The following is a 26,798-nucleotide window of genomic DNA, read 5'->3' as shown; positions in this document are numbered from 1 at the left end:
CAAGTGTGAAGGGATATGATGCACGTGCTGGAGTTGGTGCATCGCTGAAGGCAACAGCCAACCTGGTTAATGGGTTGACCATTAAGTCATCCCTTGTCTACATGGAATATATGCCACAAATAGAGAATACCAGCAATAGGCTGAGGGGGTTAATTAATAATGAAATCAATTAATCATAACCCCCAAAATGTAAAGGTTTTGCCAAGAATATTCAAGAGCAGTTAGTGTAATTAGAGGTACCCGAGTTCTTTGTTCTCGGGCATAGGTGTGGTGAAAAGAGTAATAAATTAGGTACACTGGATTAAACAAATATTTATTTAAAAAGACACAACACTGCTTATACAACACATAACATAAACATACAAGTTACACTATTTACAAACAAGGTGTCTCAAAGGCCTACGCCCTAATCAACCCCAAAAAACCTAGACTACTATCAAGTAGCTGAATCCTATATAATGCCTAACGTGCAAAAATAGAGAGATACCTGCCTTGTGCAGCAAATACAAAAACGTAGTTAAATCTCTCTATATAAACCTAGGTGCTAAAAAGTGAACCACTCTGCTACTAAGTGAATCATTCAGATGTGCAAGACTGAGGGATTTTTCTTGTTTTAAGAGTTCCAAAGAATTGTCTATGTGTAGAAGACTAATTGTAACAGTACCTGCTTTTAGAAAACACTGACATAGCTCAGTTACATAGACATCTTATGATTGCAGGCATCTTATGATCAGTTGTTGTAGAAGTTTGCTTAACCCATAGAAATCAAGTACAATTGAAGTTACTTTTGAGACTTAAGCTGTATGTCTTCCTTATCAAGTAAGTGTATAGAAGGTCAGCTGTAACTTTTCTTGTGCTTCTCTTCGGCTGAATATATAATAAACTCCTCTTCTGCTCGACAAAGAGGTCTCCGGTGGATTTTTACTCTACACCCTGATGGAGTATTGATGGTTTCATCAAATCCCTTATATTCCAGCATGATAAATCCTTGAGAATCTCTACTGAATGTCAGTTTTTCAATGTTTTTTCCTCCTGCGTTTAATATAAATGGGAAGCAATTAGGTACGTTCATACCTCTGGTGTTTCCCTTCTGCTGTACAGCGAGTGTGGAGTCACAATAGTACACACAGCACACTACAGTATGTGCAGATGCAAACAAAGTCTGCGTCACCAGCCTTCAAGGTCACCAGCAAACAGGATGTTGGGGAAAAGAGTGCCTTAAGAATGCCATTTAAGGGGAACTTCCGTCCCCATTTCACCGAACTGGATATTAAATCTTTTTTTTTTTTCCAACAAAAGAAATTATTTGATGTTCTAGAAAAAATATACTATAAGTTGCCACGTCTTCACAAACTCGCATTTGAATCCCAACGAATTGTTCCTGCTCATTAGTCTCTGTACTGACTGATGTACTGTGATGTACTTATTCACTCACTCATCCAGGTTGTGCAGAAGACATTTCAGTGCAGGAATGTTCCCACGTGATCTGCATGCAGATCACAAAAAAGTAGTGTTTATTGGCAAAACCATCTCGAAGTCGTGAGCCATATTTCTATTTCTATTGGATTAAAAGAGCTGGATTCACAAGCCTGCTTGTCTACAGTGTCACAGGGCTGCTTCACCTCACCGGAAGTCTTGTTGCCTCATTCTGAGTCGCAGAATATGGTGCTGCACGGACCTGGAAGTTGAATCTATTCTGTGATGTAAATTGGAGGTTTTACACATTATTGTGTACATTTTACTTTTATTATGGCTTGAAATGCACTCATCAATTCTGCTTATTTCTAACACCGAAATAATATGAAAAAAGCATTACAGTTCCCCTTTAACGGGTACAAATGTAAGTCACTTCGATTAAAATCAGTAAATTTAAATGGCAATGTTACACACGAAACATGGACCAAGACATTTTCGATCTCTGCATATTCCATGTTAATTGGCTCATATAGTCTGAAACGGCTTTCTGTTTCATTTCAGAACATTTGATTTCAAGAATTTAGTGGCGATTCCATTTTTTTAAAAAGGAAGCAGAAAGGGCCTCATCCCATCACAATTGTCGCAAACTCTCACTCTTGCCCGTGTTGAGACCAGCAGTTTGCGACTATGACGTCTAGCCAGTACTTTTACCAAGTTCACGATTCTGTGCTTTGTTTGGATCATGTCAATTCATTTTTTTTTGTTGCCGAGGTTTAATAACTGTTCTTAGAATTGGGGCTGCAGTTCCCCTTTTATACTATACAATAGTGCACAACAACCGCGAGGGCTTGTGCCCTTGCCTCTCCACCCCCGCCGGTTCGTCCCGCAACACCTGGTGTGCGAAGCCGGGTCTCCGGCGTAACGCAACAGGGAGCCAGCCGCATGAGCTAAAGGGGACCTCCCTCAGCCCAGGTGGCTGAGGTCCCTGCTACGCGCAGGGAGGGCGATGACATCACCGTGTCCAAACTAGCTCCGCTTTACACAGTAATGGGCCTTCATTCAGATCGCTCCTTCCACTTGGGTACAACAACATTCCCACCTGGAATTTGAACCCACAACCTTCTGGTTCTTGTGGCAAATTATTTCAGCAGTTGGCTCCTGTCTTATATGTGCTTTTCATTTGCACAGGTACAACATCAGCGAGAAGGAGACATTCTTCGACAATGCAACACGAAGTCGAATAGTAAGTGACAAGCAACTTACAGTTTAGGAGTACTACACAACTCCTGGCTGCTGGTTCACTCCCTCAAAAGCTCTCTGCATGTTTGTGTCCTAACCCCTGAGAGAGAGGTTTTTGTAACAAGTCGCTTTCAAAATACTCTTTACTGTACTTTTCAAAATACAGGCTTCCCTGCATCTTCCATGATGTTCGTGTTATGAATTTAATATAATTTACTTTAATCTACTGTATTCTTTTTTTTTTTTACATTAACAAGTAAAGTTTTATTAAACATTTATATAATGAATATTGCTTGTTTAGGACGTTTTGTTTGTGCTTTTAAATACCATAACTACTGGACAATGTACAGTAAATATGATTTATCATATGGAAAGTGTTCAGTTAGGTTAACTAAGCTTTAATTGTCTTTAATTCACATTAAAAGTAAAGCTGTTGTCATTGTAATGCTTTGATACTACACAAAAGTAATTTAGAATATTACTGTGCGATATTTCTTGGATTCAGAAACCAATTGGAGGAATATGCATGCAATCTTATTGGAATTCAGTTTTCATGGAGCAGCTAGCCTTTTGCAAATTGAGGGATGCCTATACTGTACTTTATGTAAAAAACAATTTTTAGGCAACTGCAAATCGTGAAGTTTCAGGGGATATTTAATATTCCTGGTAGATCTCCAGCTGCTTGCTCCATGGCAGAAGTGCACAACTGATCTTATGGTGTAAGACAAGACCGTTTTGGATATGTTATTTCCTGGGACTCTTTTGGTACGGTGAATTAAGAACTGGCAGGTCTGCAGATCTCAGAGACGGCAGTTGAAATGTGGTGTCTGACTAAAGGCAACACATGTAAAGTACCACGATCTTTTTTCCAGTGATTATTTTTGTATGGGATTTTGTTACTACATTAAATCAACGCTTCTCCACTTCTGTTTCTCAGGAATGTCCGTGTTCCTGTAGGATTTTCCTACTTGTTGAGCCCCTTCAACCTAAAGAGTCCTCAGTCCTATGAAACCCCAGTCTGGATACACTATGTTGTACTGCTGGGAAGTGTAATGCAGCAAAATAATTGCTGCACTCGCCAATTACAGAAAGGGGTAACTTGCACTATCCTGTTTTTTAAAAACATTTTTTAATCAAGTGAGCTTCTTATGATTATTTCTAAATGCAGTGAACACCCAACTAAGAGTGTTTGTAGGCTTTTCTTATCCATCACTTATTTCAGTGCTCAATCTTACTACAGTTTCTGTCATACAGTACATGACTTTATGATATTGATACCATAACGTATGGTACCATGTTTAGGTACAAAGCATTTTTTAAAATCATCATGGCACTATTGACATAAGCTAATCAAAACGATAAAACCAGAGGACTCGGTAACTGCCATATACTGTAAATCATTATAATCCACAGCAGTTAACTGTTTTAATGGACTTGGAAATGACTTTATGTTTCCAGTGTTTTACAATGCTTGATACTCTTCTTTTGTTCTATGATCTGTTATCATAAAGTTGCAACAAAACAATTATCTTGTAATTGAGAGGAAATCCTCATGTAACCTACTTATTGTTTCTTTCCAGCTATAATGTAATTCAATATTTTATCTTTTTATCACTCCAATAAAACAATGCTCCCACTTACTGTAGATCTCGGAGACCGAAATCATTATTTGGTAATAGATGATGCTGCACTGCTTAATTGGCACCTCTTTGAAACTTTTTTTATATAGAATATCAATGTATTAAACGCGTATCAAGAAGAGCATAAGGTCTTTTCAAGCACACTCTTACCTTCCAATATACCTGAGATATGGTAGACTCCACCGGCACAGGGAACCTGTAGTTTCAAACATGACTGAAGTACAGTAATTACTGTATGTGCAGTGCTACAGTATGTAATACTCTGCTTCTGAGATGAGATGTTGTATTTATTCTGTACTGCGGGCTGCTCATTGTCTGCTACACATGTTCACAAATCATCACTTTATCTACTTCATACGCTATTGCTTCTCAAAAACCATTCAGCTGGTAAATATATAAACCCTTTTGCCTTTCCGGAAAAGACTGCTGGAGGTTCATGAACATCTCTTCCTGGTATAACAGAACTGGAGCATAATGAAGCACTGAACAGAAGGTTCTTTGAGTATTACAACAGGAATAAAATATTACAGATCAAGTACTGGGGATAAAATGGGGGAAATCCCTAGAAAATGAAAGGGGAGTAGTTGATACACTACATGAGTTTTTTACTCAGGTAGTCACTAATACCACAGCCAGTGGAAAGACAATGTTCTGTTCTTAATAGTATTGGTATAAAAGATCCTGCATTTATCCTTGGGTAAATTAGCTACTACCAGATGAGGTGGATGGGTTTGATTGGCCTCCTTTCATTTGTAACCCTGCTTATGTTCCGAAGGCAATTTAAGTCAACAGACGTTTTATAGGTTTGGCTGGAGTTTATTTGGCACTAGGAGACATGGAACATAGAAAGGTGACACAGAAAAACGGGAGCAAACCCACTCTGACGTCATTACACAGGTGCTGGCAAAATCATTTACAGCTTAGCGCTTGTGAAGCACCCCGAGTCTCGTGACAGAGTGTGACTTGACACCCACTTGCTGAGTGGGTTTACGCAGTAATCGGCGATCTCGTCATTCTTAAAATTGTCTGCTGATTCCAAGCTAGATTTGAATCGTAAGGTTCGAATTTTAATTGAATTGTATCCGGGAAAAATATGACCTGTAAAGCACGAAATACAGTATAGTGAAGTGTTGGTTGGACATAGAAATGAAAGCCTTTGCAGTAATTGCTGTCTGACACCAGGGACCGCGTTCTGGGAACTGGCTTCATGGTGTGTTTTTTTTGTTTTCAGGTGTATGAAATACTGAAGCGCACCTCCTGCATCAGGACATGTCAGAGTACGGGTAAGCTTCTCGAGAAAGGGGTGGGGTTGCCAAGAACTACCTGGAATTAATAACCCCCCCAGGGGCCCCAGTGCAAGGGAGGCTGTGCTCTCTTCTCTAATGAGCTTCAGTGTCGGAGAGCGAAACGCCCAGCCTTATGCAATCTGCTTTCTCGATGCTATGGCAATGCTCTTAAGGCGATGCTGAACATGTGTTGTGTACTGTAAGTACCCGTCGGCATGGCTGATAACTTTCAATCTCGTCCAGCTGGGCTAACATGGTTCATTCTTTATTATGCAGCTCCTAAATGAATATGACAGGTTTTCAACACCTTAAATGTGTTTCTGGAACCCTTTGTAAGACATGACCTTATAAGATAGTTTAAACCAATGGTGTTTCTAAACTTTGCAGGCCAAAGTATTTAAATGTGTTTAAGATTCTTTATCAGTATACCAACTCTTGTGTGTGGGCTGTAAATCAGGACTACTGTTGTTTACCTTTCATTTTCCTTCCAGCATTATCTGTCTGCCTGTTCTCTTCATTTGTTTTAGGTATTACCACTTTGATAGCAAACGGTGTCTATGACTCTGCTTTCCCCCTGCATGACGTAAGTCGATGATGTCAAATTTGTCTTCTGCTTAGACCTTACAAGAACCACAGTTTTTAAAAATTTAAAATGGCTGCCCCGGAAAATAAATCTCGGAGTCCAAATGCAACTCTCATTTATTAAGATACTTAATAACCCAATATAGTATGTTGTAGAAAGAATAAGGGAAACGTCCACAAGAATGGTACGGTTTGGAGCGTTTCACATAAAAAGGTGGAGCTTTGCATGGATTTTACCCATCGGGCCCAGCATGCTGAATCGGCAGATCCCAGCTCTGTCCCTGGGAGATGCCTGCTGCTGCTGCAGCTAGTTTTTCATTCCAGCTGAGCTGGTAATCGCTGGCACTAATTGAGACCTTTAATTGATCTCCTGGCTTGTTAAGACTTGCTTTGCACTCCTAGTGTCTTTGCTATCAAACGTTGTTTGGTTAATGCAGTCTCGCCTTTAATCTGTTTTAAGGGTTTGATCCCCTTTTACTATCTAATATTAGAATACATAATAGCAATAAATATTATTAGGTGGTCCATTCATGCTGAACAGGTATGACCACCATTACCAATAGACGTTTTAAGGGTTTGGCTGGAGTTTATTTGGAAATTGAAGAAGTGGCACAAAAGGTGACGCAGAAAAACTGGAACAAAAAGCTCAGACATTACACAGCTGCTGGCAAATCATCTACAGCTTAGCACTTGTGAAGCACCTGGAGTCTCATGATTGGCTGTGACCTGACACCCTCTTGCTGAGCAGGGTCACGTTCACCACCAGTGAAAACGTGTAAAAGTGTGCTTTCCTTCTGCGGAGGTTCAGCTGGGTAAATTTCAGCAAACACTCTTGACTTCTGGTAGATTCGATCATCAGAAATTCAGTACATGTTTGATATGAATTTCAAATCCCCCCTTAGCTTTTTAAAAGTTAAAGGTACTGTAAATTTAAAAATAAGTCTCGGATAGAAAACTGAAAGTGATTAGCTTGCGATTAAGAACTCGGCTGGACCACAACCAGAAAACGCAGAGGTCCTCCCAGACCAGGGTTATGATGTGCTGTGCAAAACGGATCAAAATTCAGTGTTAAATAAGGCAATTTATGAATTTGCTCTTTTTTAAAACTTAAATGGGTATACCCAAAATGGTGTTTGAATGCAGTTTCTGGTACGTTAGAGACACCTTCCATCTTTGTGTCCAGATTCCAGACAATTCTAGAAATTTCCAGAAATAAACACAATTCCAGAATTTTGACATCAAAAGTTATTTGTCAATTACTTAATATTTAGTTTATAAAAAACATTTGTCCCTTTCAAATTCAAACACTCAAAAGTATTATTGTATTTCATTAAGATAATACATGTAAGGGGTACAGGTATCTGATTGATTTAGATTTTTAATTTTAAATGTAATACTTTTTAAGGTTATATACAGTAGGCTACTTTCTGTACCATTCTGTTATTCAAGTGATATTACTTCTCACAATGTGTGTACACTATTGAAGCTTTAAAAACAGCTGAACTGATGTCATTTTACATTTACTTTACAACTTGTTTTAAGTCTGTTTCAATGGGATTATTTAGTCATAGAGACTGGACAAGGATGTAAACAAGGGCAAGTGTTCTATTGTTGCTACAGTAGTATCGGCAACAAAGAGTTGCTCCCGTAGTTGTGTGGGATTTCATGACGCTGAGAAGAGTAGCTGACAAATCAATAGGATCACATTCCCCGATTTTCACCACGATCTACAGTTTTAGCAGCTGACTGCTTGACCCAGTGAGGTATGACTCACCACATGACATCTTTTAATAGGCTGGATTCAAGAAAGCCAAAACGCACACAGCCGTCAGGTAAACTGCTCTTTATTTCCACCATGAAAGAAAACCAAAGCCATCAAAATAAGTGTAATTTCCTCTTTGAGCTTTTAACTGACCTTCCTGCGTCCCTCGTTATGAGTATCATCACAGCTAAAGTGTTTACTGGCTTCCACAAAACGTTTCCAAAGCTATACAAAACTCTCTCACTGCAAGCCATAATGGTTCAGTCCTCAACCATCAGGAGGAGACTTGACAGGCAGGAAGAAACCATTGCTCTGTAAAAAGAACATTGCAACCTGTATCAAGTTCAACAAAGAGCACCTGGACAATAAGACTACCAGAAGAATGTCCTCTGGACAAAGCTGAACTGTTTGACCACAATGAGAAATCGTTTGTGTGGTGAAAACCAAACGATGCCTTTTTGCAAAAAGCAGAACCTCCTGACCATCAAGCATAATGGTGGGAGTATCAGAGATTGGGGCTGCTGTGCTCAGGTCTGATATTAAAAGTAATATTGATATTAAAATTAAAAATGTTTAAAGTAATCTACATTTGAAATGACTTTTTGCATTATGCATTATGCAAAGATCTGAAATTAAATATTAAGCAAGGCGACATCTCCTAAAATAATACTTGTGTTGGCTTTACAGGGTACGTTTGAGAACACGGAAGAAAAGAACGAGAGACAGGTAACGTGGAGTTAATTCCTGCCAATTGTGAGGTTCTCAGGAGAGTTTCATATGTAAAATACACACAGCAGAAGCAATCATGTGGAGTTTGTATGTTCTTCCCATGTTCACATGGGTTTCTTCTGGGTCCTCTGGTTTTCTTCCTACAGTCCAAAGACATGCTAACAGGTTAATTGGCTACTGGGAAAAATGTCCCTTGTGCGAGTGTGTGCCCTGCGGTGGACTGGTATCTGGTCCAGGATGTTTCCTGCCTTATGTCTGTTGCTGCTGGGATAGACTTTGGCTCTCCTGCGGGGAAAAAAAGTGGATGGAAAATGGATGGATGGGTGGATAAAGCTATGGATCAGTTGTCCAGGCGACTGTAATATGTTTTCTGTGCGAATTGTGTGCAAAGATCTCTTGGTTATGAGATTGTTATAATGAAAAAAGCTCCGAGTGGATGTTACTGCCAGGGCTAAACCAGGCATTTCTTCTATTAAAACAAAGATGAAGTACCAGACATACTGTAGGCCCTTTTGAAGCACATTATTGCACCAGGAATGACAACACCCAAGAATCAAGCACGTTGAAAAGGTGTACAGAGTGTTTTAGTCTCCGTGAGTTTAGCTGAGGGCCCACCTCCTGGCCACAGGACGAGGAGGCTGGGACCCCTCTGTGGACAGAGGAGTGACCAAGGGGCAGCTGCAGAGGTGCAGATGGGGTGGAAGTGGGATACAAAAACATGTCTGAGTGAGAGAAGGGGATTCTGTACAGCATTTATAATGATCCTGTGACGAAATAACATCAGGAGTGATTTTGAAGTATTGACAGTTGAGGCTGATCTTGGATGTTGTCAGCCCTGAGAAGGAGTGTTTTGTCAGGCAGTGACAAAAACGTCTGATTAGATACATTATGTACATATTGTAACACGATAAAATGTGAGTCCACGGGAGGTGAATATGATTTATAGTTACTGTACATGCTGTACATACTATTTTAGTAACTCTTGCTCAATATTTAATATTCTTTTCTATTACTGTTTTTAGATTTTACATCAGGAATGGGCCAGATATGGAGCTTTTTACAAGTACCAGCCAGTTGATCTTATAAGGTACATTTTAAAATTCCATTAAAAAGACTTACTGTACTCCTAAAGTGAAAAAGACTGCATCTTGTTGCTTTATACTAAAAAATACCTTGTAAAATAGCCACTTACTGATTTGAAAGTATTTTGTCCTACATCTCTTTGAAAAACAATTATTTGAACAACATCAAGAAGTTTTTTTCGCTGATATTGATTGCCAATTTTGTGCCTGTTTGATTAGGAAAAAGTCTTTTTCAAAGTAGGAAAAAAATTCCCCAGATTTGGTATATGTTTCTTGGCCTTCATTATATTTCATGATATGATCATACAATTGTGGCAGGCCAGAAGCAGTGAGGACTGTAGTTGCAGCTGACCTAACACTAGAGGTCATTAAGGACTTTACAGTCTGTATATCTTAATTGATTGATTATCTTATTGGTGGGCTAAGGGATAAGAGAAATTCTCAGATTTGGTTAATTTAGACTAGTTTGGTGTAAAGCATAAAGGACATTGCTGCCTTATGGAGCAGGGATCCTGGGTTCAGTTCTGGATCATAGTGGTGTGAGTTGTTTTGTGTTAATATGGGTTCAGAACTACACTGCTAAGCTAATTGGCTTCTGGGAATATTGGTCGTGGTGTGGGTGTGTCTCTGTCTGCCTTTTGATTGACTGGTGTCTTCTAAAATCATGTTGAGGATCCTATGCGACCCTGAAATAGAGGAAGCTGTTTGAGAATGAAAGGATGGTTGTAATTGTTATCATGCTAAAATGTGCATGAAAGTGTTTTTTTTTATTAAAAAAAGATGGATGGGTGGTTTCAATGGTTTTATATACAATTTAAGTGATTTACTTAAATTATAGTGCACATGGACATGTTCGATTATATTTAAAAGTGGTGAAAGGTATCTGGTGAATTTAAAATGTGAGTGTATCTCTGCTTCCATCTTGTAGGAAGTATTTTGGGGAGAAGATTGGCCTGTATTTCGCATGGCTGGGGGTCTATACTCAGCTCCTCATTCCTGCCTCTCTAGTGGGAATCATAGTGTTCTTCTATGGCTGTGCCACTGTGGACACGGACATACCCAGGTAATCCAATGTTTCTGACTTTATCTGGGCATCAGTAGAATTTGATAATCTGTTTTTCTTGAATAGTGTACGGGAGCCCGCAGGCTACATGCTAAACTCCAGCTTTTAGTAGAAGTCTTGCCTGAAGCTAAATCAGATGGGTACATAACTGGGATATGAGCAGATATGATTAGAAATACACATGTGGAGGTAAAGGACTGGATGGCTGGAGCAAACAAATAAATATACAGTCCTGTAGTGTCTACAGTAAAAAAAAAAGTGAAAATGTTTACACCATTATGTCTTAGTCACCGAACTTTTAATTCATGTTAATCTTGTGCACAGGTTTGGGTTGAATTTCAAAGGTTATGCAGAGGTGTAAAGTGAGGATAAACCAAATTTATACTTAACAGAAACAGCCTTCAACACCGCAGCTTAAAGCATAGATGATAGAGTCTCTCAATAATGGCTAATATAATATCTAATGGCTTTATAATGTTTATCTTGAAATCTTTGAATGTCTGCAAAATTGAGATGGGTCTACCGATGAATGTATTGATGTGAAAAGAAAACAAAACATTTGGTCCTTTTGATGGGGGGTAATTCAAGCTTTGAATGTTTCAGATAATAATGTTCTAGAATGTCATTAATTGTGATTTCCAAAGACAGCAGTGAGGAAAAACTTCAAACAAGCAAGGGAGGAAAATGTAAGAATACTCCCGAGTTAATGTCAAGTTAACATGGTCAGGAGGAAAATAAATATTTTAAATGGCTCCAAATCATATAAAGGCAAGTATCGTATAACGCAAACATGAATGCATTTAAAGAAGGATAGATGGATTCAGCACTATGTTATTAATGTGAACTACATGTATGATTAAAGGGGAGAAATGGCAACCTGCAACTCAGCCATGATCCTTATAACTGTTTTTGAAAGACACCACTCTGAAGCCCTGATAATTGTCATAAATGTCTGACAATTATCATGGTCTCCCCTGCTGGAGAGCATTCTTGCATTACCACAGTATCCAGCAAAGCCACTACTCACTTGTATTTTAGCCTCTGTACGTCAACCAGATGGTTCCCCTGACTACGCCCTGAGGCAGGAAGTCTGTTCCACCTGTGATCAATTATCGACCATGCCTACCTCATGTGGAACAGACTTCCTGCCTGCCGTGTAGTTATGGCAACCAGCTGGTAGACAGGTGTGCAGGGGCTTTGCCAGTTGCCGTGGTAATGCTAGAACATTCCACGCCTAGTGTGGGAGACCTGAGCAATTATATACTGAAAAGCATTACATTCACTGAAAGGTCTTGTGTCCACTATTGCATCTTTATTTAAATATTAAATAATTTAGTTCATTATATTTCTGAATTTATTTCTTTATTTCAATTAAGCAAACATGAAAAACTCATCTTGGTCCCTTGTAGACTTGCAGTACACCTTGTAGGGTAGAATGGTTTTCAGCTCTGCACTTTCACATTCATGTTACTACACCTCTGACACTGGGGTATCAATAACGAAAAAAACATGCATTAGTCACTGCTGATCTAAAAAGCCTTGACCAGCTACAAGGGGAAAGGAAGAGGCCATTGGGATTGCGAGGGTATAGAGGTAAATGTCCAGGATAAAGCACCCCAGTTGAATAGATCTGCAGGGGCGATTCAGAAGGATACAACTCATGACTGACATCAGCGCAGGGCAGCCAGACATCACCGCCCCTTCTCGTGGTTGGTATGCATGTCCAATTGAGGCATCTTTAGGATTAATTAATTGTCCTGTACCCCAAAAAGGTTGGGTGTCGCCATGACCAAATCGGTTCTCATGCAGTACAGACGGTGCCTCCTGGATGGATATCATCAGAGCACATCAACCACATCAGTATTCCAGCACATTAATCTTCGTTGTCCTCATCATCACCGTCATCATCATACCAGTATTCCTCTTGCAGCCTGGAGATGTGCAACGAGGACAAAAACTTCACCATGTGTCCACTGTGTGACGGCCCGTGTGACTACTGGCACCTCAGCACGGCCTGCTCCACCGCCAGGGCCAGCCACCTCTTCGACAACCCTGCCACCGTCTTCTTCTCCGTCTTCATGTCCCTCTGGGGTAAGAGCCCTTCGGCAGCTCTAAAAGGGGGGAGATTCTGGCTGCTCTCCTCCAAGGGTTTGAGCCTGGGTCTCGTCACTTGCCAACTGTGACCGCCGTTCCCCATAGGGTCTAACACATTAGGTCAGCCTGGGCTCTCTTGGCACCACAGCGACCCCTGTGGCCATGTGGGGGATTGCAGTCTTGTGGTGCTACTGGTGAAAAAGTTTGGTGGTTTAAGAAATATCACCAAGAGCAGTTCGTTGGTCCGAGCCAAATGTAGCTTTGCCTCCTTGGGTTTAGAAATGTGCTTTATAACAAAGAGTAATGGAGACCGTGTTTAGGGCTTCTTTTTTCTGCTTTTTCTGGACAGCTTTCCTAATGCAACAAGACCCCTCCGACATCTGGTTTCAGCTGAGCTCTCGGTTAGCTAAGACAATTCCTGAAATCATTGTGCGTAACGAGACCTTTTAATCATTTTCACAATTGAGTGGCACTCATCTCTGGAAAAAGACTTTATGTGAATTCCTCCATTTTCCTTAACCAGACAATGTAGAGAAGCATTTTAACTAGGCAAACATATCGCATACATACAGAGAAAATATTACAATTCATTTGCAAGACATTTAAATAATGGACGCCACATTACATAAAGAACATTTCTGTTTTTTTGTGTGTTAAAAATGTCACAATTTCCCAGACTGAGTTAGAAAGTACCAGATGCTGTTGTGAGGAATGAAATTTGCTTTTTTTAGTGGTCTTCAAAGACACCCTTGTGCTCCTACAAGACTGAGCTAGGCAGGACTTCCCTTCCTAGAAATTTCAAAACTGTTGAGGTTTTGCAGAGGTTGAGAAGGACAGTTATTAAAATCATAAAAGGACAAGTTGCAGAGGAAATATGTTTTCATTGTTTTTGTTTTTTCCCTTCTGGACAAGGTTTTTGACTGAAATGGGTTACGATGTATAAGCTGCTGGTGTCAGGATTCATAATTTTTCATTTTTTATTATTTTTTTCGGCTTTGGAGCAGTTTTTATGCTCCAAACACAGTTGAACGTTGTTGAAGATTTTACCGTAACAAATGAATGTGAATGTTGAAGATCAGTCTGAAACACATTGGTCTGCTTTGTGTGTTAAGTGCTGGGTCACTATGAAAATATGATTTAAGACCAATTGGGGAAAAAAATCTTATAAGCACACATTTTGGCCTTTTCATTGAAAAAAACAAAAGATGCACACACATTTGAAGCCCAGCACAATACATGATGTCTTTATTTTTCATATCTGAAGGTAGTATATCTTCATTGATTTTGCATCCTAATTTATTTACCCAGAATTAATAATTTTGTGTTGGGATCTACAGTATATTGTACATAAAACATACCAGGGTATTATAATATAGTAACTGTATATCGGTATAAATTAAGTTTGTTTATGCTGATGTATGTTGTTTTTCTGTTTTAGTAATGTTATTATTAAATTATGCAATATGCAAAACATAAACACGTTTTGGTGTTTGACATATAAAATGACATGAAGCCTAAAAAGCATTAATCTGTTTTCTTACATTTCACCGTAGGACATTGCTGCACTGAGCTAAAGACGTTCTTCAGCCCCTGTCTGCAGTTTCCAAACTGCCTGTTATTGTATTACAGTGCCTGGTTATGGGTAGCACTGTCACTCGCACACCTGACAGCCATATTGTCTAATATCTGATGAAAGCAGCTTGTATTACAGAGTCTGGAGTGAGCACTGCAGAGATCTCTATCAAAATGGTCCAGAGGGGAAAGTTCCATGAATTATTTCTCACATCTGTGGTCCCAGGAGGGTGACCTACAGTATAAGAGATTTTTTTGTCAGCAGTAGTCCTGCTACACCTGTGGGGACTACTGTAGCTGAAACAAATTGCACTTGTTGTGAACGAAAATTACATGGCGGCCGTACATCGCATAGGAACCTACTCGTGTTAAGAGATCAGATCACTTTATTGGCCATATACAATTTCTCGCATTAGGAATTTCTTTTCGCATACCCCAGCTTGCTCTCCATGAGATGGGGAGAGAGAGGCTGGGGGTCAGAGCGCAGGGTCAGACGTTTATACGGCGCCCAACAGAGTAGGATTTCTCTACCGGCTGCGGGATTTGAACCGGCAACCTCAGGTGCAGATCTTTAGCCAGAGTGCCACCTCCGTGTTACCATGAGGTAAATGGTCCCGTCAAGGAAACGGCCACTTTTTTTCTATCCATCTGGTCATAAACCCAAAGCTGCAGAACGGCAGGAGGAAAGAAACAAATTTCTCAAACCCCGACTAAATCCAATTCGCACTGAGTAAACCAATCATGCAAAGAGCCTACCTGAGAAAATATTGCATGGATCTCAGCAAACAAGAAGTGGAGGATAAAAATGACAGCAGGCTGCCTGTCGTATCCCATTTATTTGAATGCTAGTAATTAATCCCAAAATCTTTTTCAGTGTGGCTGAGTCACTTGTTTTCCGGAAACCCTTGTAATCATCTTAATTTCCACCAGTGACCCTTTGTCTTCATTGTGTTGTTCAGCTTTGGTATGAGTGTTGGGTAGCAGGTCCGTGCTCCCATTGTGCTCCCGAGCCAAGCAGGCTCAAACGATACGGCCGGCGCAGGTTAATCCTTGACATTAGCCATGTCCTCATTTTTTCCTGCAGCCGCCATGTTTCTGGAGCACTGGAAGCGCAGGCAGATGAGGTTGAGCTACCGCTGGGATTTGACTGGCTTGGAAGAGGAAGAGGTAAGTCCACTGACCTTAGAGGTGGACTCGTACAGCAGTCCTGAACCGGCTGTCGTGCAGGAAAACAGGCAGAAAATAAATAAGTATACCAAAGCTGATAACTGCTTGGAGAAAATGTGAACTACTAAGGTTTTGGCCAGTGGTTTTACACAACCTTGTTAATTTATGGAGAGCAGTATCCTTTAATTTACCTACAGCATCATTTTTTTTTCAGCTGCTTTGTGTAGCCCCCTTGAACTTGGGAAGCACTGGGGTAGAAACTAAAAGCAAAGTGCAGTATTGTAGACGTAGAGTTACAAAGGCAGGCATTACTATGTAAATGAGCTGAAATCTGCTTCAGTCTTTGCCATGGTGTTAAGCAGATGGCTCTTGGGTTGTTTCTGGGAGATTTCTGTCCCATGATTTTTTTATGTTAACGTGTTAATGGTAAAAGTCTCACTGTTGCCGTGACAAAATCACATCATGTCCTGTTTTGTTTCCAGATCCTATTTATTCATTCACACTGTGAAACTCAGCAATTATTCACTAAAATAGATTGGAGCTATAATTTACCGAGAGTCAAGAAAGGTGCTTTTCTGATGTTTGCCAGTCAGGCAGGGGACAGTGGGTAATAATATGGGTGACTTCGCATGAACAGAAAGACCTGTGGCTCTGTAGAAGGAAATAAATCCAGAATGCGTACCTGAGCCCAGGCAACCACCTAGATTGTGGTTTCAATAGAGCTCCTTCAGGCTAGATCATTTCATGAGAGGTGGACTGAGTGGTAAGTGACTGAGGGATATGTTTTGCTGAAAGGAAGAAATGACAACCGAGGCTGATCATCTTTTACAAACCTGCATCTGAGGGGAGCTGCTCAACACAGAAACCGCCTGGATTGATGTTTTTTTAATACTTCAGAACCCTGTCACAGAAGGACTGCTGCCACCTTTACGATTCGGAAAACGCTGAGGAAATACATAGACCTGTATATCTGGAGCTCAGTGTCTTTTTAGTCTTGTGGGGATGCCTGTGTTTTCACCTGGTGTCCACCTGCATTACAGTTTTAATCTGAAACGATTAGAAAGCACAGTTGCAGGGAGATAAACCCACTGAGCAACAACCTCAGCAAAATTCATGTACAGGCTTGTCAGCTGGCCGCATGAAGGCATGGGAGTTGGCATTACTGGCCCAGAGATCTAGTGTCCTGGGTTAGATTGTAAATGGTGCACCTGTCTGTGTGAAGTTTGCATGTTCTCGCTACATTGGCTGAGGGGATGCCACCCACCTCCCAGTAACATGCAGATTAGATCTGATGCCCTATTCTAAATTGTGCCATTCAAGGGGGTTGTACCCAGCACAACCAGTGCTGGCAATGGTACAGTACTGCAGAGAAATAGAATCAAATGATCATTTTTCAGCAGGGTAACATCTTTTTTTTTTTTCTTTACCAAAAGCATGGCAGGGGCAAAATATTTTTGCAGCTTGTTAATGCCGTCTTGCTTTTTAGATTTACTTTAAACTGTTTGTTTTCTCTTTTAATATGCCGTCTTTACAACAAGGACCGGGTGAAGGTTTGGGCTTTTTCTTTTGCATTTTCGTTTCACAGTATCTATTTGTACCACAGTTTCGTGCTTTTGAACCTGTTCTGACGTTGTCTCGTTTGTAAACTGGTTTCAGTGGTGAATATGACTCCGGTTGTCCGTTCTCATGTGTTGAAATGCTGTGAGTAGCTAGAAACTCTGTACCCCTGTGTAACCCCAAGAGGACATGCTTGTGCCTCTTCCTTGAGTTCTAAATATTTTTTTGTTATTTTCTTCAGGAACATCCACGACCAAAATACGAAACCAAGCTGCTTCAGAAAAGGCAGAAGAAGAGGAGGAGTAAAAGGAAGAACAAAAGTGAGGTAAGATAATTAAACAAGGTTAACTTTGTATGCAGGGTGTGAGAACATTTGACACAGGTGACAGAACCTTGACTGTACAGACGGTTCTTATTCATTTCTTGCAGAATAACATACTGTACCTCACATGCTATAACGCTCTGATGATACCTGGAATGATGAACGCGCTATGTTACCATATTCAATTAAATGCGAAAGCCCCAGTATGTAATGAAATGTTTTTATTTTGCTTTTGCTTTTCCACGAATCGCCGAAGCAGGCATAAATGGCCACATGCAGTAAACCTACAACTAAATTGTGTTGTGATGAGCCGATGGTCTGTGTTATATACTGTACCTTCTGAATAGTCCATGACCTCCGATGGTGTTGGGCATTCCCAGAATCCTGGAAGTTATTTACAAATCAAACCCAGGGGATTACTTCAGGAGAACTTGTAAAACAAGTTCCCGTGGACTCCCATGGTAATTAAGGAGAATGTGCACTTAAAACACCTTAAGCATTCGGTCAAATTCTAATGACAAAACAAACAGATGGATATTAGGGTGTCTAATACCTAATATATTGGGATTCATTTTTGTCGTTTATCTGAGGATATGACAGATCCTGCCAAAGGTCAACACTGTCACAACCACCTACCCTCATGAGGAATGAACCAGGGAGGCAGCAGCAAGAGTGTCCATTATACAGCAGTGGCGCTTAATAGCATAAGATCATCCATCCATTTTATATCCACTTTATCTAATAATAATAATAATAATAAACTTTGTTTTATATACAGTAGCACCTTTAAAGGTGGCTTCTCAAAGCGCTTTACAGAATGTCAACAGCAATAACTTAAAAGAATACACAAGAAAAAACACGATTACAATATACAGAGGAGACCGTGGATGGTGGTACTAAGAAAAGCAGAGGGGTGAAGAATGGAACCAGTTAATTTTAAAGGCTCTTCTAAAGAAGAGGGTTTGAGTCTGGATTTGAAGGAGTTTAGAGAAGGTGACTCTGATATCCTTGGGGAGAGAGTTCCAAAGCTCGGGGCCATAACAGGAGAAGGCCCTGTCACCCATACAATGTAGACAGGCTTGGGGGACAGTTAGGAGACCAGAATTACAAGAGCGAAGGTTGCGAGATGGGGAGTAGGGCGATAATAGTTCAGACAGGAACTGAGATGCCAAGCCATGCTGAGCCTTATAGGTGAGCAATGAGGATTTTAAAGTCCACACAGAATTTGACAAGAAGCCAGTGTAAGGACTCCAGGACAGGAGTAATGTGATCACTTGCACTAGACCTGGTCAGGATTCTGGCTGCTGAATTGTGGACATACTGTAGTTTGTTCAGAGTAATTTAGATACCCCAGTGAGTAGAGCCTTACAGTAGTCAATTTGAGAGAACACAAGTACAGGGTCATGGGGGAGCAGGAGTTTATCCTGGCAACTAATGAGCGCAAGGTAGGGTACACCCTGGACTGGATGGCAGTCCATCGCAGGGCAGACACACACTTAACACCAGGGCTAATTATCCCACCAGTATGTTCTTGGACTGGGGGAAGAAATTGAAGAACATAGAGGAAACACATGCCAACACGGGAAAAACATACAATCTCCATGCTGACTACTGCTGACCACTGGGTGTGTTTCTGCCCAGATTCAAATCACAAATATTTTAATTCAATGTAACAGTGTGTCTGAGAGAAAACTATAGTATGAATCTGCTATTCCTGTGACCTGTCAAATATATGTCAAAATAACGAGCCTCCTATATTGCATTAGGGAAAGGTAGCTGAATATCTTGGGTTAAATAATATTAATATCAGTAAAAACAACAACTATGGTAGCTTGTTAACGTCAAGAGAATTTATTTTTGCGTTTAAACGAGAAACCTTTTGCGTTCATTCAAGATAACATTGTATTAAAACAAGATCTTTCTTGCGTTTATACTACATAACTTAGTTAAAACACAAGAATTTGTAAGCCATATTGCCTACTATATTGCATTACTTGTGCAATAATATTGTTTCATGCAAAGTGGCATTGACTTTAACGACGGAAGAATGTCGTCATACTTCTCTTTGTGCAGGAGAATTAATCGAAAGGAACATGTCTACCATGTTTTGTATATAAAAAGAAGAACACCTTGCCAGTGAGCATTCATGGTTTAAACGTGTCACTGTCACTACTACACAAAAAATTCATCTTTTAAATGCGCAACAGTTTCTTGTTTAAATGCAAACAATATTTTTTTTTTTCTCCATGGTGCTAATAAGCTTCCGTAAATGTATTGAGTCTTGGCAAAGTTTGATTCTGTAAAACAAATATAAGGCAAGTGCTTTTACTTTCAAGATAAAACTGTAACAAAAATCATCACTGGATACAATCTGCTTGCTATTTATCCGAGTTCATTAAAGCATTATGCCACATATGTTAAATAGTTTTCTGCATTTAGCAATACAGGCTACATCACTTGTGACTGTGTTATTATTTTGGGATTTTTAGTGTTTAGCTTTTATGTATTCAAAAGGATACACAACAAGAGAAATAACAGTATAGTGAGAGTGACAAAATAGGAGAGACAGTGATGTTATTGAACAGAATCCTCATAGCACTAATACAACCAAACATCACCATCGCAGCAGGTCTCCCTGGTTCATTCCTCATAAGGGATCACTGAGCAACACTGTCATTTCCTCAGCCAGGCAAGTGAAATCCAAAGTTTTAAGCGTGCTATCCCTTTATCTTTGTCAGATTCTTTAATTAATATTAGAATTTGACTGAACAACACTGCCACGTTGTGAACTGAAATATTTGAGTGTTTGTTTTTCCCCAGATGCCAGTAGAGGGAGTAGTTTAATCCTTTTAATGTTTCTGTAAAAGCAAGAGGGAAATGAAAACTTGTTAATAAGTATTTTGAAGTTTGCTTACAGCAGTGATGAGGCTGGGATATAAAACATAATAGACAAAACTATAAACAACAAAAAGAGGGTGGAAGTTTTCTCATTTGTGCTGCAAACATGCAACAAACCAGTAAAGAATCTTGAAAAAGAGTGCCAAAAGTGGTTCAAATTGCAATGCAGGAAGAAAACGTTGCAATTCACATACATAAAATTCAAGAAATGTTTTTTTTTTTTGCAACAGAGAAAACTGTTCATCCCAGGAATCAACAGTAATCAACATCTGCACTATTTGGCCATTAAATTGAAAGTTGATGGACTCTAGACTCTAGGAGGTTTAGTCTGCAAAGGGAAAAAAATTCCAAATTACAAGAAGGCCCAGGCCATTAAAAGAAGCAATATCAGAACTAGACGCTAAGACACAGGAAATACAATATTTGAGGTAAATAGGCACCAACTGGGGAGGTCATTAGCTCACTAGATCATTTGTTTCACATACAGCAGAACTAGCAATGTGATCTAAGGATCTCATACAGCTGTTTCTTAACAGAAACCAGGATCTCTGCTTCAAGAGCAGGACTGGGCACCTACAGTAGCTCCAGGTCCCCCATCCATACTGTGCAAAATACTACCTTAATTTTCATCATGTCCTCTGACTCGCATTGCTCTGTTTTTTATGAAGAATGGTTTTAAGTCTGAATTTTTTGGGGATTAAAAATACAGGGTTCTTGACACATGGAGGACTGAAACCATCCGACATATAACAAAAAACACTCAATATACTTTTCACGTTGGTAAACGAAGTGATTACAGTTAGTACAGGTCATCCATCAAAATTAATTGCCTTTGCTGCTTGCCCATTGGCTTCTTGAACTCTGTCCTGTAATTAAGTGACTTGTAGTGGTGCTGGAACCTGATCATCTCTTAGAGTTGCAAGTTTCCATCTCTTATTTACTGGGGTCAACCTCCTCCCAGATCAGTGACTGTTGTCCTAACACTGGTCCTCATAAGTATCTTCTTGAGGTATCCCAGTGCATCGGTGCATGTGCTGTACAGTAGCTGGTGGGTGCTTTTCTTGATGTGTTCATTAGGTACAGTACTGATGCCTTTTGCCGTTCATTGCACAATCAGGGAAAAGATTTGCAGCTCATAAGGCTTCTTCAATACACAGAATATGAATCTGATTAGATAGACTAATCAATACTCTTGGACAGTGCAAAGTGTTCTACTGTAGATAAGATTCAGCAATGGCAGACAAATGACAGATTAATTACAATATAATTACAGTCTCAAAGTAAGGTTTTGCATACATGTAAAATTACAGTGAGTTGGATGTAATTAGCGAGTGTGCGCTAAGATTCAGATGTGTATTTCCCAAAAAGTAAATGACCATCAGTGTCTGGCAAATGACACTGTGTTAGAATTGGAGAAGTGGCCATCTCTGTGTGAGCTATGTACAGACTTACTCATGATTTCTCCATGTGATCCAGCCCTGATCATGGAATAATCCCTGCGTGATGCCAGATTCTACTAGTTCTGAAACTGGTATGGCGGTGATCCCTGTCACAAACCACGTTTTACTGTACCTTTTTAGGAACTGAAAGCAGTTTTCCAAAAATGCTCCAAAGAATTTTCCTGTCACCGAGAACCGAGCTGGATCAAAACACAGAACACACAATATTCCTTCAAGACCAAATGTTGGGACACCCTAGAATAGTTGGTAACTCCAGTTCTTCTGCCCTTATTTAGAGATTAAGCCATTACCTCTGATGTGTGCTTCAAACAGCCGCAGAAGTGAAAGGCACACATTTTCAGGAATGGATCATTTCTGATTGTGGGAAAACTGGTGTCTCACCAGCTGAATGTAATGCTTGTTTAATTTTTCAGATATTCGACGTAAGGTTCCTTAAATAGTAATGTTTTTTTTTTTTGCTGTGTATGAAGAAATGTTAACGTGAAATGTCTTGAAGACATCATCCAGTTTTTTTTCTATGATTACTTCAGGGTAACACAAAGTGCTATACAATTAACGGATCTCACACACAAAATAGAAGTAAAAAGAAAGATTTTGTGGTGTCTGGCCTTCAATAATAATAATAATAATTACTTACACTTATATAGCGCTTTTCTGGACACTCCACTCAAAGCGCTTTACAGGTAATGGGGACTCCCCTCCACCACCACCAATGTGCAGCATCCACCTGGATGATGCGACGGCAGCCATAGTGCGCCAGAACGCTCACCACACATCAGCTATCAGTGGAGAGGAGAGCAGAGTAATGTAGCCAATTCATAGAGGGGGATTATTAGGAGGCCATGATTAGTAAGGGCCAATTGGAAATTTGGCCAGGACACCCCTACTCTTTTCGAGAAGCGCCCTGGGATTTTTAATGACCACAGAGAGTCAGGACCTCAGTTTTACGTCTCATCTGAAGGACGGCGCCTGTTTACAGTATAGTGTCCCCGTCACTATACTGGGGCATTAGGACCCACATGGACCGCAGGGTGAGCGCCCCCTGCTGGCCCCACTAACACCTCTTCCAGCAGCAACCTTTTTTCCCAGGAGGCCTCCCATCCAGGTACTGACCAGGCTCACATCTGCTTAGCTTCAGTGGGTTGCCAGTTGTGAGTTGCAGGGTGATATGGCTGCAATAGAGTAAGAAGACTTGATTGAATTGAATTAATCAATTAAATTAACCTTTAATACCCTTAAGAGAATTTGTCTTACACTACAAAAGCTCATAACATACAGTATGAGTATAACATAAGGGGGCAATAAAGGTTAAATAGTACAATACAGCAGCAGTACTTTTATCATGATACAAAACAACATTTAACAATGTTTCTCCGTCAGAACTCAATCCCGTATAATATGATTAAAAACGGACAGTTGGCTAACAATAATAACAAACCCCTACCTCCAAGCCATCTTCGATCGTTTAACAATTGAGTACTTTTATGTATAACTGAAACAAATGCTCTGATTTGAGATGAGAGGCGTGACCTGTGAGGCCATGAGCCATCCCACCTTGGCCAGACTGACAGAGCGTTCCAGTTTTGAGGATCTGGCTAGGGGTGTCTAGTAGCTAATGACTGATGGCAGCCTAGTACAGTAACTCCACAGCACTACTTTATATGGATCAAGACCTGGGATGTCACATGTAGCCTATCCTGCAGTCAGACACTGCATACCACTATAATGCTCATGTAAAGGAGGCTTTTTTGTGAGATGAGAACGTGATGAGTGAATGCTTCCTTCACCAGACTGGGAGATGATGTGGCATTTAGGGCTTAGTGCCCAGTGATCAGACACATGCTTCTCCGGAAAAGAATGGGACAGGACCCAACTAAACAGCATCAGCACCTGGGTGTAAAGTGGTGGTCACAAACATTTCTAGCTAATCACTTTCACAGGACACCTCTTATGGTTCAACCCCTTGGTGGCAAATGTAAATCAATCTAATAAATGTCATGTCTGGTTAATAAATTCTCAATAAAATGTTTTTTGTGCACCCTCTACACAAAGAAGGTTTTGTCATTTTCCAGTTAACCTGTCGCAGTTCTTATTGATGTTTCTTTTGATGTTCAACATTTCGCTCTCCAATATTAATACTCATTTCCCCAGAATGCGGCATTTTAACCAGCAGCATAAAAAGTGTCATGAAGTGATGTATTGTTGCAGTGTGACACTGCGCTGCCAGTGGTCTTTTAACCAGCCTGTCACACTGCAACTCAAGTAATTGATTGTTAATATTTTATATGTATGTTGCAGCCTAGCAAAGAGGAGGAGAATGGAGGTTCAGGCAAGGAAAAATGGAGGCAAAAGGTCCTGTCTGCCATGGGAGGAGAGAGCTCGGTAACTAAGCTGACTGCATGCTTTGGCTTTGCTCTTTCGCTCATCTGCGCAGCTACTGTAAACGCTTGGTCACCCGCGCTGGGCATGCTTTTATATTGGAGTCTCGGCCAGCTTCGCCTTTCTCACGGCTGTTTTTTTTCTTTTCCACTGTGGGGCTGTTTGACACAACAGGATGGGAAAACGGCAAGAGCCAGTGGCTTCTGAAAGTGTCCGGTGTCAGCTGGTGCCATGAATCTTCTCTTGTTTAACTTTGACCTTGCCTTTTACGCTATCCTTCCTTCTTGCTGTCACATTGTTAGGGTTCTTTCCCCTGTTAGATTTAAAATAATACTCATATGAAGACTCGGAAAGCAGAAACCCGTTGTGGCATAAAACCCTGTGAAGCTGATGGGATAGAAACAATATTGCACCAGAGATGGACACGTCATCATTTAACAGGACTATTGTATGGGTGGTTGCTACAAGGGTATAGGACAGTTTCTTACTCAATCTGTGGAACACATTTTGTCATTGAAGTATGTTCTGCATGACATGAATACATTAAAGAATGTTAACATCCTTCATCCTTCAATATACATCTGTGTCAAAGTAGCATTCAGGGGAATTTGGTGCCCTATGTGACATTAGGTCAATATGATGTCAGCTGATTGAAAGGATGTGTTCCTAATTACCAAAAAATGTTAATTTTATCCTAGTGGACACTGTGATTCTTGATGCAGTGTGAGAACAGTGGGCTCTGCCTGGATCCTACAGTTATAAGAAAAGTGAAGTCAACCTGCATCTTTTTTTTGCACCCATCAAATACTGAGACCATTGAAAACTTCCAACCGCTATTAGTGTAGTGTGTGTGTGGGTAGGCAATGATACTATAGCATGACAGTGAAAAATTCACAGGAACTGAATTGCAATGCCCTTACCTCTTTATAGAATGGGCTAAGCCTAAAAAGGAGCTGAGGAACTCAGGAGTAAGTTAAACTCTCTAGTTTCCAGACAGTTGTCACTTAGGATGCTACTCCGGTTGTATTTTTGGTCCCCAAGGCGGTGGAGTCCTGGAGTTCTTGGGGAAACATTCAAGTCCGTCACAGATTGTCCTTCCCTTCTCTCTGGAGTGTATGGAAACTAGCAGCCCCTGTGGTCAGCCAGTCCAGCCTCACAGGGTGTCTCCCTGACTGATGTCCAGTTGGGAAATGGTGACCACTACGAAATGATCTTTTGGAGCTGTATTATCCTTTTCAGTTTTTAATTCTGCATCCAGTGGATGCAATCATTACTTAGTCTGCCAGGCTTTAACGGGTTCGGTTTACACTGAGTAATCGTATCGTCCCTTGTCTGCAGAATAGTGATGACCTCATTCATGCAGCCACTGACAGGAAACATCACGGCCATGTAACGCAGGCGCCTTAAAAGTCACGGAAAATTGCCAGTGATTTGCGAGTGTCAAAGGCACAGTCGGAAGGCAGTGTGCCGGTGAGTGTCTGTCTTAGTCTGATGATAGAGCTAGCAGTGCAGTTTCTATTATGCTCAGCAGTAAAAGCTTGTGGAATTCAAGACAGAGGTGAACATCTGCACTCAGTAAATTATTAGCCTGAAAGAGGAGCTAGTGGCAGATGGATTGTGTGGTTTATTTTTTCTTAAACCGAGAAAACATGTGGCACAATTGGTGTGGAGATGTTTACAACCGTTTTTACAAGATTCGAATGATAGAGTGAAACAGGTATTTGCTATTAAGGCTCCATGATTATCTTTGTTCACTTTATGCGTATCAAAGCACACTGTGCTTTTGTCATAGATCAGAAAAATCCCCTGTTGACTTTACAGCAGTTTACTGAAATATAGTGGCCCACCCTGATTATGATTGGTTCACAAAACACCGGGAGGGGGTGTTCTGTAGTGCCGTTGTGCCATTGTGCTAACAAAAGTTGATTTGGTGGCATTTTTGAATCATAGACTCAAAGTTCTGTTATTTTGTCTCAAAAAGCAATGAGAATGTTCTGTAAATATTTCACATACACAGTTCTGACATTGAAATTGTCTCCAATATTTCACCTGGGGCGTAAGAAAGCCCATCTAGCCTCTTAAATTGTGAGCATCTAACTGATCCCTGGATCCACTCCAGCAGTTTCTTCTAAGAACCCAGGGGGGATCAGATTCAGATATCTACTGTCTGTAGTTACACTTTTGACCTCGTTTCATATACCTATGAGCTTGGATTTCTAAATTAAATGTCCATTTCTAACTCCCAAGTCACATTTAGGGGAGATGCAGAGGTATGTTACTAAAGAACATTATCGAAGCCCAAAATTCTATTGATAAAGAAATCTTCACATTTTTTCTATGTGCCATCTGTTTTTGGTAGTGATGTGTTCAGTTTTCAGAAGCATGCTTGTAGATGTTTGATACAACTGATAGACGAATGATAAGAAAAGGTTCACTTGCTGAACGAGTGTCTTGAGATTCTATCTTGGCCCCATCTTGCCACTTTGAAATAAATGTGACAACGCTATCTAGTGTAGTAGGCAAGGTCACTTTTAGCACCTTTGTCAACAG

At 40.4% G+C, this 26,798-nt stretch overlaps 1 protein-coding gene across 3 annotated transcripts in view; it reads left to right on the top strand.

Annotated features, from left to right (window-relative positions):
- ano2b (anoctamin 2b) overlaps positions 1–26,798 on the top strand; it is a 124,598-nt gene that overhangs the window by 29,992 nt on the left and 67,808 nt on the right. For 2 of the 3 annotated variants that reach the window (XM_015353303.2, XM_006633832.3), the window contains 10 exons: positions 2,605–2,659; positions 5,527–5,578; positions 6,109–6,164; positions 8,613–8,651; positions 9,677–9,741; positions 10,665–10,799; positions 12,730–12,890; positions 15,550–15,632; positions 17,431–17,514; positions 24,168–24,251. In XM_015353303.2, coding sequence (XP_015208789.2) covers positions 2,605–2,659; positions 5,527–5,578; positions 6,109–6,164; positions 8,613–8,651; positions 9,677–9,741; positions 10,665–10,799; positions 12,730–12,890; positions 15,550–15,632; positions 17,431–17,514; positions 24,168–24,251 — 814 coding nt within the window. The remainder of the gene's footprint in view (positions 1–2,604; positions 2,660–5,526; positions 5,579–6,108; positions 6,165–8,612; positions 8,652–9,676; positions 9,742–10,664; positions 10,800–12,729; positions 12,891–15,549; positions 15,633–17,430; positions 17,515–24,167; positions 24,252–26,798) is intronic. The other variant, XM_069192035.1, reaches the window with a different exon arrangement.

Source organism: Lepisosteus oculatus, chromosome 7 (genome assembly GCF_040954835.1).
Source record: "Lepisosteus oculatus isolate fLepOcu1 chromosome 7, fLepOcu1.hap2, whole genome shotgun sequence".
NCBI lineage: Eukaryota > Metazoa > Chordata > Actinopteri > Semionotiformes > Lepisosteidae > Lepisosteus > Lepisosteus oculatus.
The sequence above is the reverse complement of the archived record's forward strand: the minus strand, read 5'-3'. Positions and strand labels throughout refer to the sequence as shown.